Genomic DNA, 17,569 nt, shown 5'->3' on the forward strand with positions numbered 1-17,569 from the left:
TAACTATAATGATAATAATTACCTAAATCAATCATTAACGATAAATATAACAATAACTATAATGATAACTATAACAATAACTATAATAACATCTATAATGATAACTAATAATAACTATAATGATAATCATTAACGTAACTATAACAATAACTATCATAACATCTATAACGACAACTAATGATAACTATAATAATAATCATTAACGATAACTATAACAATAACTATAATAACATCTATAACGACAACTAATAATAATAACTATAATAATAATCATTAATGATAACTATAACAATAACCATAATGATAACTATAACAATAACTATAATAACATAGATAACGACAACTAATAATAACTAACAATAACTATAACAATAACTACAATAACATGTATAATGGCAGCTAATTATAATTAACTAAAACTATAAGAATAACTATAATAACATCTATAACGACAACTAATAACTATAATGATAATCATTACTTAAATCAATCATTAACGATAACTATAACAATAACTATAATGATAATAATTAACGATAACTATAACAATAACTATAATAACATCTATAACCACAACTAATAATAACTAACGATAACTATAACAATACCTATAATAACATCTATAACGGCAGCTAATAATAACTATAATGATGAACATTAATAGAAATGAATCAAACTGACTCTGTTTTCAGTTGAAATGAGAATTCCATCAGAAAGTCGTCCTGCTGTGTGTGTGTTTGATAGTGTGATCTGTGTGTTTGTGACGTGACCCACCTTCACACACCTCTGTCTTGGGATGGAAGATGAAGCCCTTCGGGCAGTTACACGCGTAGCTGCCCGGCGTGTTCCTGCACTGGCCGTTCTCACACAGGTGACTGTTAATTATGCACTCGTCCACGTCTGAAACACACACACACAGCGGTGACGCAGACGTCTGCGAGTGTGCGACGGTAATGTCTGCAGAGATACTGACCCACACAGGTCTTCCCGCTGATGTCCACCTCGAAGCCCAGATTACAGTTACACTTGTATGTTCTGAGCATGTTCTCGCACACGCCGTTCTTACAGATATCAGGGTCCAGCGCACACTCGTTTATATCTGACTCAGAGAGAGAGAGACATTCACATTTATTTATCGCTTTAAAGCAGCTTCACAGAAAATGCATGTGTCTACATTACAATTTAGAGTGATCTGTTATCAGAGGTGACTGTGTCAAAATAATGTCCAGAAATGTACAGTTCTAAGATAATACAAATCCTGCAGTTAGCTAACATCATGTGCTCATTTTAGACAGAAACAATGAGCTCATTAAAGCAATTATTACATGTTGTCTTCATGTAAAGTTGTGATTTATGCAAGTAAACATACATATGCATAAACAAAGAACATAACCAGCTCATATTTCAACCAAAATTCATAAAAACATTATATTTATTTTATTCATACACTTCATTAATGTTTATATCTAGAGCTATGAAACATTATAGTTCTATACATTAAATTATATTTATTTATATAATTGCATTATAAAAATATATTATTAAGTAACTGTTTAACAATTCATATTAGTTATCTAAATTATCATATTTTTTCTTTTGATTTTTGGGTTAAATATGGGCTATATATAAATTGAATGATATCATTATTTATTAAATATAATTAGAATATTAAATAAAGTTATAAAATGTATAGATTAAATATTAAATTTTAGAATATAAAATATACAACAATAATAATATATTTGTTTAATAATAATTCACATTAATTGTATAAATTATTATTTATTTATGCATACACTTCATAAATGCTTATATCTATAGCTATGAATCATTATAGTTATATACATTAAATTATATTTCATTTAATTGCATTTTAAAATCTATTATTAAGTAACTGTTTAAAAATTCATATTTGTTATCTAAATTATTATTATTTATTTAGATTTTTTTCTTTTGATTTCTGGGTGAAATATGGGATGGAAATATGAGTGGATACATTCATTTTATTACATTATATAATTAGAATAATTAACTGTTTAATAATTCATATAGTTATCTAAATTATTTTATTTTGATTTTTGGGTGAAATATGGGACATATATAAATTTAATGATATTATTTATGAAATATAATTAGAATATTATATACAATTATGAAATGTATAGAATGAATATTCAATTTTATAATATAAAATATAGAATAATAATATATTTTTAATAATAATAATACTTTTTTCTTTTGGTTTTGGGGTGAAATATGTGCTATATATAAATCAAATTATATATTATTAAATATAATTATAGTATTAAATACAATTATAAAATGTATGGAATAAATATAACATTTTCTACAATTTAATAATAATTATTATATATTTGGTTAATAATAATTCACATTATCTATCTATCTATCTATCTATCTAACTATATATCTATATATATATATATATATATATATAGTGTTTGTCCGTACCTCTGCCACCAGTCGCAGTTCCTATGCCGTTACTGCACAGAGCCGAGAACTCCGCTGGAACATAAACACACAATTTAACAACGTGCTTGCGGATGCCAGAGAACTCTAAACACGTCTGCAGTGTGTGTGTGTGTGTGTGTGTGTGTGTGTGTGTTTAAGGTTTGAATCACACAAACACACTTCAGTCTCAGACATGTGTTGAACCTCTAAAGGAGCTGATGTCATCCATGATGTCATCGATTCCACAGCGAGCAGAGGTGAGGAGTGATGTGTCAGAGCTGCTGTTGAGGACTGAAACTAATGCAGAGTCACGCTAGATCCATGGGTGTGTGTGTGTGTGTGTGTACCTGAGCTGAGCGGCGGGCACGGCTGGCACGGCTCTCCGAAGGCATACTCCACGTTGGCGCAGCAGCATTCCGATTTGGTCACAGCGCCTAAGAACGGTCGCACACACTGACCGCGTTTATACTCTCCATAACACGTGCTGCGCATGTGTGTGTCTGCAGGGGAACAAAACCATCAAAGTCAACAAAAGCTCCGTCGAGGGACGGGACACATGCTTATTTGAACAACAACATGCCGTGATAAACAGCGATTGACTAAATGACTGCACTCAGCACTCAAGAACAATAAGAGGCCATTTTATGCCCTTTTTCCAAAGTCTTGATGTTGTTTTTGGGCTCTACTAGAACAGGTTTTCATGTTTGAATGTTGATTATTTCCTCATATTCTCCATTGTTGCAGCTCCTCTCTTCCCAGTCTGTCAGTAACGCTCTGTTTAGTTCCTGTCTCTATGAAGCCCCTCCTTCTGAAAAGCACAATGTGCTCTGATTGGTCGGCTGGAGCAGTGTGTTGTGATTGGTCAAGCGCTTCGAGCGTGTTTGGGAAATGTGTTTGAGTCGCAGCACAGATCAGCAGCAGGAGTCAGATTTCGTTCATCACGAGAGTGAGGAGCTGACTGACAAGATGATGGCAGAAGATTCGCTTTCAAAGATAAATGTAAAAGTGCCTATTAAAATGTGTCCCGCCCCTTACCATAACCGCCAGTTTCAACACACTACTAACTAACTCAACCAGGCCCCGCTCTTTTATTCTGCGTATGAATTATTTAAATGAGGAATATTGTGAAGAAAACTCAAGACTACAATGGAGGCGTTTCAGGGAGTTCAGAAACACTGACACTGATAAAGAGAAGAACTGGAACTTTGCAGAGCTTTTTCATGATCAAACAGCAACATTACAAGGAAGAAAGCATAATAGGTGCTCTTTAAAGAGTCTCAGAACGGACTCCGTGTGTATGTGGTTACGCTCACCTACGCAGACGCGTCCGTCCAGCCCCACGGCGAGTCCCGGCATACACTCGCACCTGAACGAGCCCTCCGTGTTCACGCAGTGACCGTTCATACACATGCCGGGAACCTCACACTCGTCCACATCTGACACACAGAACACACATGCTCTTTACTAAACAATAAAAATGAACAACAAACACGTTAAAGTATCATATATGAGGATATTCGGAGTTTGATTTCTGGATCTGAATGACCTCTGATCGCTGTCTGCTTTCGTTAAACAAATAAGAGCTGCTAAACATCTGCTTTTGTGTGTCCATGAAGTCAAAACTTTGATTTTAGGGTGAACTATTTCTTTAACATTAGATCTGTAATACCCATGATTCATCTGAACCCAGACTCTCCCTCTCTCGCTCTCAGAGCTGAAGCTGAGCACAATCAGTGTGATCAACAGTGTGTGTGTGTGTTTCCTGAGTACTAGACTTGTTCCTCTTGAGACTATACAAATCATTAATGAGCAAATACATCATATGCATGACTTCAGTGTGTGTGTGTTCAGGTTTGTCTGTGTTTATGAGGGCCAAATATGTAAAAAGGTCCTCAGATGATGTTCTGATTCAGACCAAATAATGTCAGCAGGTTTGTGTGGCGGTTTAGGGCTGGTTAGTAACTGTGTGTGTGTGTGTGTGTGTTCACTTACCCACACAGAATCGGCCAGTGCCATCCAACAAGTATCCAGGTTTACAGATGCACTTGAAGCTGCCGTCCTCATTAATGCACATGCCGTTCAGACAGATGTTCCTAATCAAACACTCATCAGTATCTGAAACACACACACAATACAACCAACACTTAAACAGGGTTCATACAGGCAACATCCAGCACTTTTTCCAGCATCAAATTCTTATATTCTTCTTTATTGACTTTATTTCTCACATTCTCTTCATCCTCAGTAGAAAAACAGAATACAACATAAGAATAGAAACTAAGAACAGAATATAATAGTTAAATGTCTGTCAACTTTTTATATCCTTGAAATAGCCCCAAAAGTTTAGCATACATTACACATTACTACAATCGCAATTATCATTAAAGACTTTTGATACTTTTTCCAAAATATATATTTGTTTTTCATGCATGCAAACCGCATACACATATTTCTTTTTACAATCAAGCACTTTTAAGCACTTTCCAACAAAGCAAGCCAATTTTCCAAGCATTCCAAACCTTTCTAAAAACTAAATTCAAGAACTTGTCATTCACATTCACTCTAACTCCTCCCCTGAAACAGGCCACGCCCACTCAGACTCCACCCACATGAATGCCTAATTGTCCACATTGCTCAGTTTAGAGCTGTGTAGATGGGATGGTCAGGAGTATTTGTGAAACCTGTTTGGAAACAGTCAGTATTTTTGCATTTCCTTTTGCTAGAGAATCAAGCTGCCATAATTTTGACGTAATTATGATATAATTTATTATATTAAATTATGATGTTGTGCTGGATGTCCCACCTTGGCAGTTCCTGCCGTCCGTTGAGATCTCAAAGCCGGCGTTGCACACGCAGTGGAAGCTTCCCTCCGTGTTGACGCAGCGGCCGTTGTTACAGATGCGACCGTTGGCCACACACTCATCCAGATCTACAGAGAACACACAGACGTGAGCGTGTGTGCATGTGTGGGATGTGTGTGTGTGTTTGTGTATAATTACCTCGACACTCGGTTCGAGTCGCAGTGCTCTGGAATCCAGTGGGACACTGGCAGTAATAGGAGCCGTGTGTGTTAATACACTCTCCGACTGCACAGGGCCTTCGCTCACACTCAATTTCATCTGAACACACACACACAAGAGAAATCAGGCGACACACTATCTATGTTTCCATCCACATATTTTTGTACACATTTTGGGATATAGCATTAAAAAAAACGCTGTATAGAAACATAAAGATGCGCATAAATTCTAAAAATAAATTCTAAAAAAACGAGGCGGATAATTTTTTTATCCAAAAAGACGGGCATAAACTATGAAACATTTACTGAATAAATCCCTCAAAACCTCACGTGACTTTTGCCTCAGCAGAGGCTGTGATTGGATAACTGGACTAACCAGCGGACCAATCGCATCGCAGCATCTCAAATGATGGTTTGGTGGTTCTGAAATGCCTAAGTCTGTGATCAGAATGATTTGGTTTAATTCCCTCCAGAAGCGTCTCACACGATTGCGTTCCTGAACGCAAGATCACATGACAGCGTTTATTGTGTTTCGTCTGACGCTCTGAGACAAACTCATTTATGATGGAGGGGAAAAGAGAGTCTGATTGAAACAACTTACATTTTTATTACTGATATTTTGCATCAATTTCCTAGGAAGTGATGATTTTGTTCTCTTGAACACATGGGATGGAAACGCTGCTTTTTCCACAAACATGTTTTATGCCATATTTCAATTTTACGCAACGTTGGATGGAAACAAAGCTACTGACCGATGCATTCGCCGCGTCCATCCAGCCTGAAGCCCATGTTACACTCGCAGCGGTAGCTGCCCGGTGTCGGCACGCATCGGCCGTTGACGCACAGATTACGAATCACCTCGCACATGTTCCTGATGCTGACGTTCTGAGGCAGGATGACTGAAAGAGAGAGAGACAGGAAGGCTCAGAGTCTCCTCCTCAACACTGTGGTAAGGAAATAAAATTAGTTTTTAATTTCACCTAGACAGCTTGATAGAGAAAGTCGAGGAAAGACTGAATTAGGCATGGAAAACATGTAAAGCTGGGTGTCATCAGCATAGCAGTGGAAATTAATTGCGTACTTCTGAAAATATGTCCAAGGGGCAATACATAAATAATAAACAGAAGAGGCCCCAAGACTGAACCTTGGGGAACACCAACGGTAGCATAGCTCAGATCTAAAATTTTTGAGTTGTATGAACTGAACACTTCAATGGTCCACTTTACTTCTGGTCCAATGGTCCACTTTACTTCTACCAAGTATAAGTAACTTGTCAACCATGTGTCAACTAGTTCTCATTAGAGGATTAGTAGACTGTTAGGTTCGAGTTAGTAGAATAAGTTGACATGTACATGCAAAGTTACTCATAGTAGAATCAACCATCAAAATAGTGTGTTACCATACAATCTTACAACTCCATGAGCACTTTTATAATTAATACACATTTTTAAAGCCAAGCTTTAAAATATTTGATCAGATAGAAATTGTGAGTAAATAGAAAACAGAGATCCTCGCACACCTGAATTATTCATAAGTGTGATGGATAAAAGTCCAATACAAACAAGGAAAAATTATGCAAGTTTGAGTAGTGTGCAGGATTTATAAAAAATGTTTTAGAGAAATTGTGAGTAAAAAATATTTATACAAATTCTTATTCTTAATATTTAACCAATTATCCTTAATTCACTGGATAACTTGTGGAATCCTGAAATTTAATTATTTGAAATTTAATTAAAGTTTTGAAAACTGTATCATTATAGCAAATTAACCTATTTGCCTTTGATCGGATCACATGATCTTGAGACAAAGGCAGTAAGAAGTTACTAAAATATGTTTGGTGTAAACATTTCGTATCAAACCGTTTGTATCACATCTACAAACTGACCAATGCCAGCCTTCAGTACTGACTGCAGCTGTGTTTTTATGCGTGTTTGTGTTTATTACTAGGCCTGATGGTGAACGAGGGAAGGTCAGCAGGTGTGGGCCGCACAGGTATCGGGAACACATCAGGTGGGTAAGGGCCATTTGGGTCATAGGGACCAGGACGTGGAACAGGACCAGGATACGGACCAGGACCAGGATAAGGACCAGGACCAGGGCCAGGATATGGTCGCTGTGGATCAACAATCGTCTGACTAATCAGACAGAGTGTCTGATACTCCTCTGAAAAAAGAGAGAGAGAGCGTTGTTCAGTTTCATATTCATATTCAATTCATATTCTTCAGTTCATTAAAGTAAACTTGTTACATAGTTTCTGTATCATAATCATTATTTATTATCTGTTTTTTTCTTCCGATATTGCTTGTTCAAAAGCAGTTTCAATAGTTCAATTGTTCTAAACTATTTACTATATTGATTTAATGAAAATAGAAAGTTTCATTGCAAAAAAAAATAAAGCTTTTAACTCTTTCCCTGCCATTGACATAATTTTCCGTGTTTTCACTGTTATACGGTAGGGGGCGCTATTACGCATCTTCTGAAAGAGTACAGAATCTCTGGATCAAAACACAGGCGAAGAAGAAGCAGAAACAAGCGATAAAACATTATGCATGTTGTAGTTTTTGATAAAAACTACTCAGCTTTTTGTTCATTTTTTTTTTTTTTATGAAACTTTACCCACATTAAAGTGTTGATAAAAAAAGAATGCATGAAGCTAAAATAAAACAGGTTTTTATTTAAAAGCAGAGGGTCTGTTTTTTCTTTTGATACATTGCATGTTCAGATATTCAGAAGAGGTCCCAAGACGGAACCTTGGGGAACACCAGCGGTAACATGTGATAGCTCAGATCTAAAGTTATTGAGTTGTACGAACTGAACATTTCAATGGTCTACTTTAGACATACTAAAGTATAAGAACTGAGACATTACGATGAACTCTTTATCTTTAGAGATTGAGGGAAACGAACTGTCATGGCATGAGGCATAAAAAAGCGTGTTGCGTCGGGTCACCTGTTCCGCGGATGGGACACATCTCTGGGACGGTGGATCCAGACCAGCATCCTTGGTTGTCACAGCAGCACTGACTCTTAGACATACGCTGCTGCAGCAGGTTGGCACAGCGTCCGTTGACGATGCTGGTGTAGCAGAACCCCGTACGGGCATCTGGAGCAGAGCAGACGTTCACACTGCAGTTCAATACAGAGTCACTCCACTTCTGAGTGCTTCACTTGGTTCTGTTACATTTCTGGAGCTAACACAGTCTCAAAATGAATGTGTTTAAAAAATACGTGGCCACTCACACACACACACTCTCTCTCTCACGTACACACACGCGCGCGCCGTGTGACGGCGCAGTCACGTATAATGACAGAGCATCTCCAGCTGCAGGAGAAGCATGAGCGAGAGAGCGGCGAGCGATGATGGAGGAGAAGAGAGGGATGTTTGGCTCAGGAAACGTTTGGAGTGGATCGAGTCATAGCGCACATTCCTTCCACACAAACGCTCCTGCAGAACCGCAGCCAACACACATCAGACCACTGACCCACTTACACACACACAGGACGTTTATTTTTACACTTTCATGTAATAATTCATCAGTTTCAGTTTAATATGCTTTACTGGTCTGACAAATAACTGTACGCATGTTCTGCCAAGGTTAGTTAAAAGTCAAATGACATTCAAAACCCCCGTTAACGGTATCAGGGCTTGATGAAAAGCTAACAGTAATTAAATCATAAAAATGAAAAATAAATGATAAATGAAAATAAAAAAATAAAAATAAAACACTAAAAATGATATTCTGAAAATGTAAAATAAAACAGGTTTAAAAATAAAAATAATCAAAATAAAACACAAAAAATTAAATTCTAAAAATGCAAAATTAAAATAAAACATTTAAAAATAAAAACACTTACTAAAAATTAATGAAATCGTAAAAATGTAAAATGAAAAATTATTTTAAATTAAAAACAATCAAATAAAACACTTACTAAAACTTTATTAAATATACAAAATGTAAAATGAAAATAAATTAAATTAAAATGAAAACAATCAAAATAAAACTCTCACTAAAAATTAAATTCTAAAATTAAAAATAAAAATCAATATTTTTTAAAATAACAATCTAATAAAAACAATTACTAAAACTAAATAATAAACATGTAAACTAAAATAAATGATTTACAAAAACAATCAAAATTAAACACTAAAAATTTAAATCTAAGAATGTAAAATTAAAATAAATGATTTTAAAATAAAATTAATGAAAAAAAACACTAAAATCAAATCAAAATAGAACACATTAAAAACTTATTAAATCATAAAAATGTAAAATTAAAATAAATTATTTTAAAATAAAAACAATCAAAACAAAACACCATAAAAATTAATTAAATCATAAAAATGTAAATTTAAAATAAATGTTTTTAAAATAAAATCAATCAAAATAAAACACTGGCTAAAAATTGAATTCTGAAAATATAAAATGAAAAATAAATGGTTTAAAAAAAAATAAAAATAAAAATAAAACACTCACTAAAAATTAAACTAAATAAGATGGAATATTTTATTTGTTTACCTGCATGTCATGTGACCATTAACTTACATCAGCGAACTATAAACATACAAATGTGAACATTGTTAAATTATTGAAATATCAACTTATAAGAAATTTTTTTTAGGTTAAAGAGGTTCGGCTGAACTACAACAATATGACATTTTTCTGAGCGAAAGGAGTTTTCAATGAGGAAAAACATGCGAGATGATGGTGTTTCATTTCACATCTGAACGTGAGTTTGCAGTGGATTGTGGGGGATCCTCCACCTTTGGATTTCATTACAACTTTAAATGTGAGCAATAAGAAAACAGTAATAGTTTCTCTGCAGGAGGAGAGCAGGAGGTGGTCAGACTCACCGATGCAGCGCGAGCCGTCCAGCGCTGTGTCGAAGCCCACCGGACACCTGCAGAAGTAGCTGCCGATGGTGTTGGAGCACTGACCTCCACTGCAGAGGCCCGGGATGTGAGAGCACTCGTCAATGTCTGAGACACAACAACCCATCAGACCACATCAGATCCAGCACATCATGGCTGCCCAAGAAAACCATACTAGTTAAAGCAATAGTTCTCGTCATCATCTACTGACCTTCATGCCTTCTGAAACACATGTGACGATCTTCAGGATAACGACTGCAGCAGTAATCGTTATCAACACTACTGTTCAAAAGTTCGGGGTCGGTGAGATTTATTTGTTTTTTAAAAAAAAGTGTCTTCTGCTCACCAAGGCAGCATTTATTTGATCAAAAATACAGTAAAAAATGTGAAATAATTTTACAATTTAAAATAGCTGTTTTCTATGTGAATATATTGAAATATGTAATTTATTCCTGTGATCAAAGCTGAATTTATTGGATTAAAAATACGGTAAAAAGTGTGAAATAATTTTACAATTTAAAATAGCTGTTTTCTATGCGAATATATTGAAATATGTAATTTATTCCTGTGATCAAAGCTGAATTTATTGGATTAAAAATACAGTAAAAATCACAAAATATTATTACAATTTAAAACAGTTGTTTTCTATGTAAATATATAGTAAAATGTAATTTATTCCTGTGATCAAAGCTGAATTAAAAATATAGTAAAAACCACAAAATATTATTGCAATTTAAAACAGTTGTTTTCTATGTGAATATATAGTAATATGTAATTTATTCCTGTGATCAAAGCTGAATTTTCAGCATCATTACTCCAGTCTTCAGTGTCACATGATCCTTCAGAAATCATTCTAATATAATGATTTGCTGTTCAAGAAACATTTATGACTATTATCAATGTTGAAAACAGTTGTGCTGCTTCATATTTTTGTGTCAAAACCATCATACATTTTATTTTTTAGAATTCTTTGATGAATAGAAAGTTCAAAAGAACAGCATTTATTTTGAATAGAATCTTTTGTAACATTATAAATGTCTTTATTGTCACTTTTAATGCATCCTTGATGAGTAAAAGTATTAATTTCTTTTCAAAGCTTTTAAACGGTAGCATTTATATATTGTATAAACAAATAGATATAAACAAAAAATCTCAGGTTTTACTCAAATCAAAATATATTTTATCTTTAATGCCAAATACTTTAAAAAAGACCGGTTTAGGTCGGTAAGCGAAGGACAGTTTAGCTGAGAAACACTAAACGTCTCTAATTTAGAGTCCAAATCGAGTCTCAAGTCAAATGTTTCACACTACTAAAGAGCGCAGACCGTGAACAGCCGTCATCTACACAACAAAATCTACACACTCACTCGGTTCTGCTTTAAAGGGTTCAGTAACGACTCATTTGACTGAACAAGTAAAAATAAAACTCTTCTGTCCTGCTGTAAACACAAAGAAGCAGCCAGACTCTCTCTGTCTCTCTGTCCTGTAAACAGTTCTGAGAGCGTCGTCTCTGAGCTAATGAGACTCGCTGTCTGAACAAACTCATGCGAATCTTGTCTAAGTGATATCGGGACTGTTGCAGAACCAGCTTGAGTCTGAACGTGCACATGGCGTCAAGCTTTAAAGTGCCTCCATTATGCTATTTTAAAGGTTTCTAATGTTGTTTTAGAGTCTCCTGCAACAGGTTCACATTCATCCAAGGTCAAAAACACTTTAATTTTCTCATAATATCCACTGCAGCATCAGCTCTTTTCTCTCAGTGTCTGAAACGCTTCGATCAAGGATTCGGTCTCTATAAACCCCGCCTTTCTGAGAGCTGCTCTGCTCTGATTGGTCAGACGGCCCATTCTGCTGTGATTGGTCAGAAACCAAATGCTCATTATCATATCTGAATCTCAGCTCTTGATTCACAGTGATACGAACAGTAACGATGGTGTCGGTTTGCCATATCAATCTCATCAAAATGGATTTGCAGTGCTGAAAACAGCGTCTTCTCGACATGAACAACACGAACCAAACTCTTCCAGTCTCAGATACAACTACAGTGATTGAGGGCGGGGCAAAGAGACGCTGTTCAGCCAATGAAGACCAGATGCGGGCATTATGCAAATTAGTTACAAACCTACGCAGGTCACTGACGCCTCGTTTCAGTTCAGAATCGCTTCTTTCTTTTAGGAGACAAAAACTCCATTTATCTGAACTTTGATCTTTGAAACAGACCTTTTACATTCACAGACAGCTCTATTACACACTACATGAAAGGGAATATATTTCATTAGACGACGCTTTAGATGGAGTTTATGTGAGAGAGTTTCTAATGGATGAAGCTCATTCTACTGTAAAACAAACTACAGAAGATGTTTAACTAAAGAGCTGAACTAAACCAGATAAAATCACAAAAATCGACAAAAATACACAAAGATAAATGCTAAGAGGAGTCTTGTCTCAGATGTTTCTCCTAAAAGTCTTCAAGATAGATAAAAACACTCAAAAGAGTCAGTAATTGTCATCCAGTAAGAGCTGTGAAATGAATGTGGAGCGGCTTGCGCTATAAACAATGACTTTTTGAATGTTTTAAAAAAGATTATTAGAAAATACAATTCTAGTCTTTCTACTTCAAAATTTCATGTTTAATTCAAGGTGTTGCTCGCCATTTCTTTGTAATTTTTTGTGAAATGAACTAGACATTTCTGAGTGAAAATTGTTTCCAGTTTTGTTTCAGTGCAGATCATATTGAGATTTTGTTATCTTAGCAAATCTGAGCATATTTTGAGATATATTGCATATTTTGCAATGTCTTCTGAAACTCTAGAGAAGACATCGTTTAATGATGTAAAATTATGTTCCTCTTCTGTATTTTTGTCTTGTTTTCCAGTACAAATATCTAAACATTCCTAAATCAAGATACATTTACTGGAGTCTGGTTTAATGCAAACTGCATCAAAACAAAGTGAGTTTGTGCTTAAAACAAGAACAAATATCTGCTAATGAGGTCAGAAAAACAAACTACACACAAACAAAAACAAGATTATTTTTCTGACCCTATTAGCAAATATTTGTTCTTGTTTTAAGCACAAACTCACTTCATTTTGTTGCATTTTTTCAGTAAACAAGACTTAATATCTTCAGTCATTTTGCTTCTCCAGTAAATGTTATCTTGATTTAAGAATGGTTAGATGTTTGTGCTGGAAAACAAGACAGAAATTCTAAGGAAGAACATAATTTTTTGCAGTGAGGAGATGAGGAAACATCTCAGAACTTCAGTATAAGTCTGTTTGTTCTCCATTCTCAATGTTAAAGAGATCTCATGTTGTGTGTAGAGATATACAAACTCCAGCTGCAGAGCCGAACCACGAGTTCTGATGTGTGTGTGTGTGTGTGTGTGTTCTCACCTTCACATTTCTGTGTTATTTCGTTGAACTTGTGTCCGGCGGGGCATTTGCACTCAAATGAGCCCACAGTATTCACACAGTTCCCCCCCTGACAGAGTCCAGGAATGGCTTGGCACTCGTCCACATCTGCTCACACACACACACACACACACACACACACACAGAAAGAGAGGAAATGCTTTAACAACACAACACAACAGATGCACTCAAATCAGTGTGTGTAATTCAAAACAGAACAACATTAGGAGGAAATATCGACGTTCCAGCAGAATGTCACTTCATGTGTGTTTTGTGGAGCCACAAAAAAGAGCAAAGAGTTATGACAAAACCAATCATAGTCTTTCATTTCGATGTGAATAATCAAATGTAAGTAAAATGAGTGTCATTAATCATGTGGCTTTTTATACAGACAGTCAAGATGTTCTTCTATTGTGTCACAGAAAAGATATAAACCATACTGTTTAAAAAGGGGAAAAGGGTGTATATATATATATTGAAGCTCAAGAACCTCTGCTGGAGAACATAATCACCATCAGGTTTAGTTCATGTGCTGCTGAGAGACTAGGGTTGTCAAAAGTACCAAAATGTGACGATACCAGTATTGAGCGCTGTTGAGTGGATTCTTAAACACCTCTGATTGGCCACTGTGTTCACGCACTCAACAGATACGTCTGTGATTGGCTACAATGATCACGGGAGCGTTTGAAAGCAGGCGCCTATCATCGGATCCCGAATATATCTGCTGATAGATGCTTGCTTTCAAACGCTTACGTGTGTATCTGTGCAAGAGCGTCAAAGATGTCTATTTACGACACGTTTTTGAAGCGTTGATCATTGTAGCCAATCACAGACGTATCTGTTGAGTGTGTGAACACAGTGGCCAATCAGAGGTTTTTAAAGTGTTAGATCACCCAAAAATGAAAATTCTGTCATTAATTACTCACCGTAAGACCTTCGTTCAACTTCAGAACACAAATGAAGATATTTTTGATGAAATCTGAGAGGTTTATGACTCGTCCATAGACAGCAATATAATCAACACTTTCAAGGTCCAGAAAGGTACTAAAGACATCGTTAAAACAGTCATGTGACTGCAGTGGTTCAACCTTAATGTTATGAAGAGACGAGAATACTTTTTGTGCTCAAAAACAAAACAAAAATAATGACTTTATTCAACAATCTCTTCTCTTCCCTGTCATTATCCTTACGCAGTAACACAGTGAAGGCTTCCGTGTTTACGTCCGAATGCCGGCTCAGTATTGGCCGAAGCTGATCACGTGATCAGCACGACGCATGCGTGTGATGCTGACGCAGGAGCCGGCCAATAATGAGTCAGTGTTCTGATGTAGAACCTGGAAGAGCTGGACGTAAACAATGTATGAGAATGACCAGAAGAGAAGAGATTGTTGAATAAAGTGGTTATTTTTGTTTTGCTTTTGCGCACAAAAAGTATTCTCGTCTCTTCATAACATTAAGGTTGAACCACTGTAGTCACATGACTGTTTTAACGATGTCTTTAGTACCTTTCTGGACCTTGAAAGTGTTGATTATATTGCTGTCTATGGACGAGTCATAAACCTCTCGGATTTCATCAAAAATATCTTAATTTGTGTTCTGAAGATGAACGAAGGTCTTATGGGTGTGGAACGACATGAGGGTGAGTAATTAATGACAGAAATTTCATTTTTGGGTGAACTAACCCTTTAAGAATAAAGACACATTAAATAAAGACATTCTAACATTCATCTTCAGGTTTTTAGTTCAACTTCCCACTTTTATTCTGATGATATAGTTTGTAATAAAATGTTCTGTTCAGCTCTGGACATTCTAGTGTAGGTTAATATCCATGGTGAACACACACCTGCATCACACACACACACACACACAGAAGAATGCAGTCACATGCGCAGACACACACTGACAGACAGACAGACAGACAGAGAGGAGCAAGGAAAAATATTGAGGGACAGAATAAAAACCTGATTGATTTGAAGAGAAGTGTGAGACAGAATAGAGAGCGAGGAGACGAAAACGAGACGAGCCCACGCTCACCCTCCCAGAGCGGCTCAGACAGCCAGACGATAAAAGAATTTACCCAGCTGGAGGAATTACAGTCACAGCCAAACTACACACACACACACACCGGAGTCATTCTGTGACAATACTGAAGATCCTCTTCAAGACCTGCAGCACAGACTGGCACATCTTACCCCAGCACAGCTCCCATTGCTTTGTACAACACATTTGCCTATGTCTACTGTCATTGCTGTATAGGTTATTTGTGTGGTGCATTTAGCTCAGTTTTATGCTTTATAAGTGTTTGCTCTGCAATGCATTTTACAGATATCCAGGTAAATAAATAGAGTGAGAGAAAATTTAAAGTTCTACAGATGGAGTCAATATTAATAATATTACATATTTTGTCTCTTGGAAATGCACATTTGACAGTAGCTTAAGTTGGGATACCTGATGCAAATTAGTTTTAGATCTGTGAAAATTGAATCAACCTCATTTTTATAGGGTACATTAGCCTAAAGACATTTCGTAAAAGTATAAATGCACAAAAACTGCTATAGCTGAACAACAAAAAATACTGTGATTATATTCAATTACTCCTTTAATACATGTTTACATTAACAATGCAATAAAATTTGATATGAATATCCCACATTTCTGCCACAATACCATGGAGTTACTACAGTATATCCATAGTAGATGTTGGTGATTTGTGGATTGAAAAGCCTTCTAACTGGATCATTGTGAGACAAAGTTTCTCCTGTTTTCCGTGTCAGCGGTGTTTCATCTGGCTTAAAATTAGTTTAAATCCAGCAATGTTTGTGGTTTTTATTGCTGAACTTCTCAATGGATCTCTCACCGCTGTTTAGTGTCACATGATCGAGACGGTCAGAGAGTAAATGCATCTGATAAATGTTCTGCTTTTGGTGTGTTTGCAGTTTAATACGCAACAGAAACGGCAGCACATTTCTAAAACAAATGCATGCATTTATCTTTCTGTTCTATAAATGTGAATGAATTTATAGTTTCTTCATGCTTTGTCATAATAATCAGTTTTTAAAAGATAGTGAGACATAAACAGCCTTTAATAACTGAGAAAACAAGACGACATAAACAAAAAACCTACCCAGCTGACAAAAATATGTTCTAAGAAAATTTTTCCAACATTCCCATTAAGTTATAAACATTTTTTCGGAATGTTCTCTGAACGTTCAAAACATCCAGTTTTTTTTAAAATGTTTTTTCTTGGTTATGCGAACGTTAAAGAAAACTTTTGCAAACATTATGGGAACGTTACTTTTGAATGTTCTCTGAACAATCTGGATCCAGTAGTAAAGCGTTTGGCAAACATCCAACTAAAAGTTTCAGGTAAAAACGTTCCATGAATGATGCATAAATAATGTTTGGTAACACTTTATTAGTAGTTATACATTACTACATATACTTATTATAGTAATAACAGTAAATTATGCATAATTACAAGTAAACCGAACCCTACCCCTAATTGTAACTCTATAGTTTGTACATGTAGTTCATTAATATAACCAAAGTCCCTTTAAGACAAGTCATTTCACTCAGTGGCCATCTTAGAAACGTCTCTCCATCATAGCGCAAGTGCAGCTCCTATCTCTTTGAATGGGGAAACATCAAATTCTCCAAAGCTGTTTGCTAAGCTTTCGATTAAATTTCATATTTGAAAATCACCAATGAAATCTGACAACAACTGTCTCTTTGTTTCTAAACGCTCAAATCATGACAAAAAACAGTATTTTTCAGGCTAGATCAAGCTAATGCGCAGTCC

General features: G+C 35.6%; 1 protein-coding gene across 4 annotated transcripts in view; it reads right to left on the reverse strand.

Annotated features, from left to right (window-relative positions):
* The window catches only part of fbn1 (fibrillin 1), a 63,843-nt gene that overhangs the window by 35,224 nt on the left and 11,050 nt on the right, over window positions 1-17,569 (reverse strand). For 3 of the 4 annotated variants that reach the window (XM_051870135.1, XM_051870134.1, XM_051870136.1), the window contains exons 8-20: window positions 13,753-13,878; window positions 10,343-10,468; window positions 8,441-8,593; window positions 7,436-7,654; window positions 6,244-6,390; window positions 5,472-5,591; window positions 5,276-5,401; window positions 4,465-4,587; window positions 3,786-3,908; window positions 2,820-2,972; window positions 2,473-2,526; window positions 974-1,099; window positions 775-900 (exon numbers count right to left, since the gene is read on the reverse strand). In XM_051870135.1, coding sequence (XP_051726095.1) covers window positions 775-900; window positions 974-1,099; window positions 2,473-2,526; window positions 2,820-2,972; window positions 3,786-3,908; window positions 4,465-4,587; window positions 5,276-5,401; window positions 5,472-5,591; window positions 6,244-6,390; window positions 7,436-7,654; window positions 8,441-8,593; window positions 10,343-10,468; window positions 13,753-13,878 — 1,722 coding nt within the window. Of the gene's footprint in view, window positions 1-774; window positions 901-973; window positions 1,100-2,472; window positions 2,527-2,819; window positions 2,973-3,785; window positions 3,909-4,464; window positions 4,588-5,275; window positions 5,402-5,471; window positions 5,592-6,243; window positions 6,391-7,435; window positions 7,655-8,440; window positions 8,594-10,342; window positions 10,517-13,752; window positions 13,879-17,569 lie in introns of those variants that run through there. The other variant, XM_051870137.1, reaches the window with a different exon arrangement.

This window comes from Ctenopharyngodon idella, chromosome 18 (assembly GCF_019924925.1).
Source record: "Ctenopharyngodon idella isolate HZGC_01 chromosome 18, HZGC01, whole genome shotgun sequence".
NCBI lineage: Eukaryota > Metazoa > Chordata > Actinopteri > Cypriniformes > Xenocyprididae > Ctenopharyngodon > Ctenopharyngodon idella.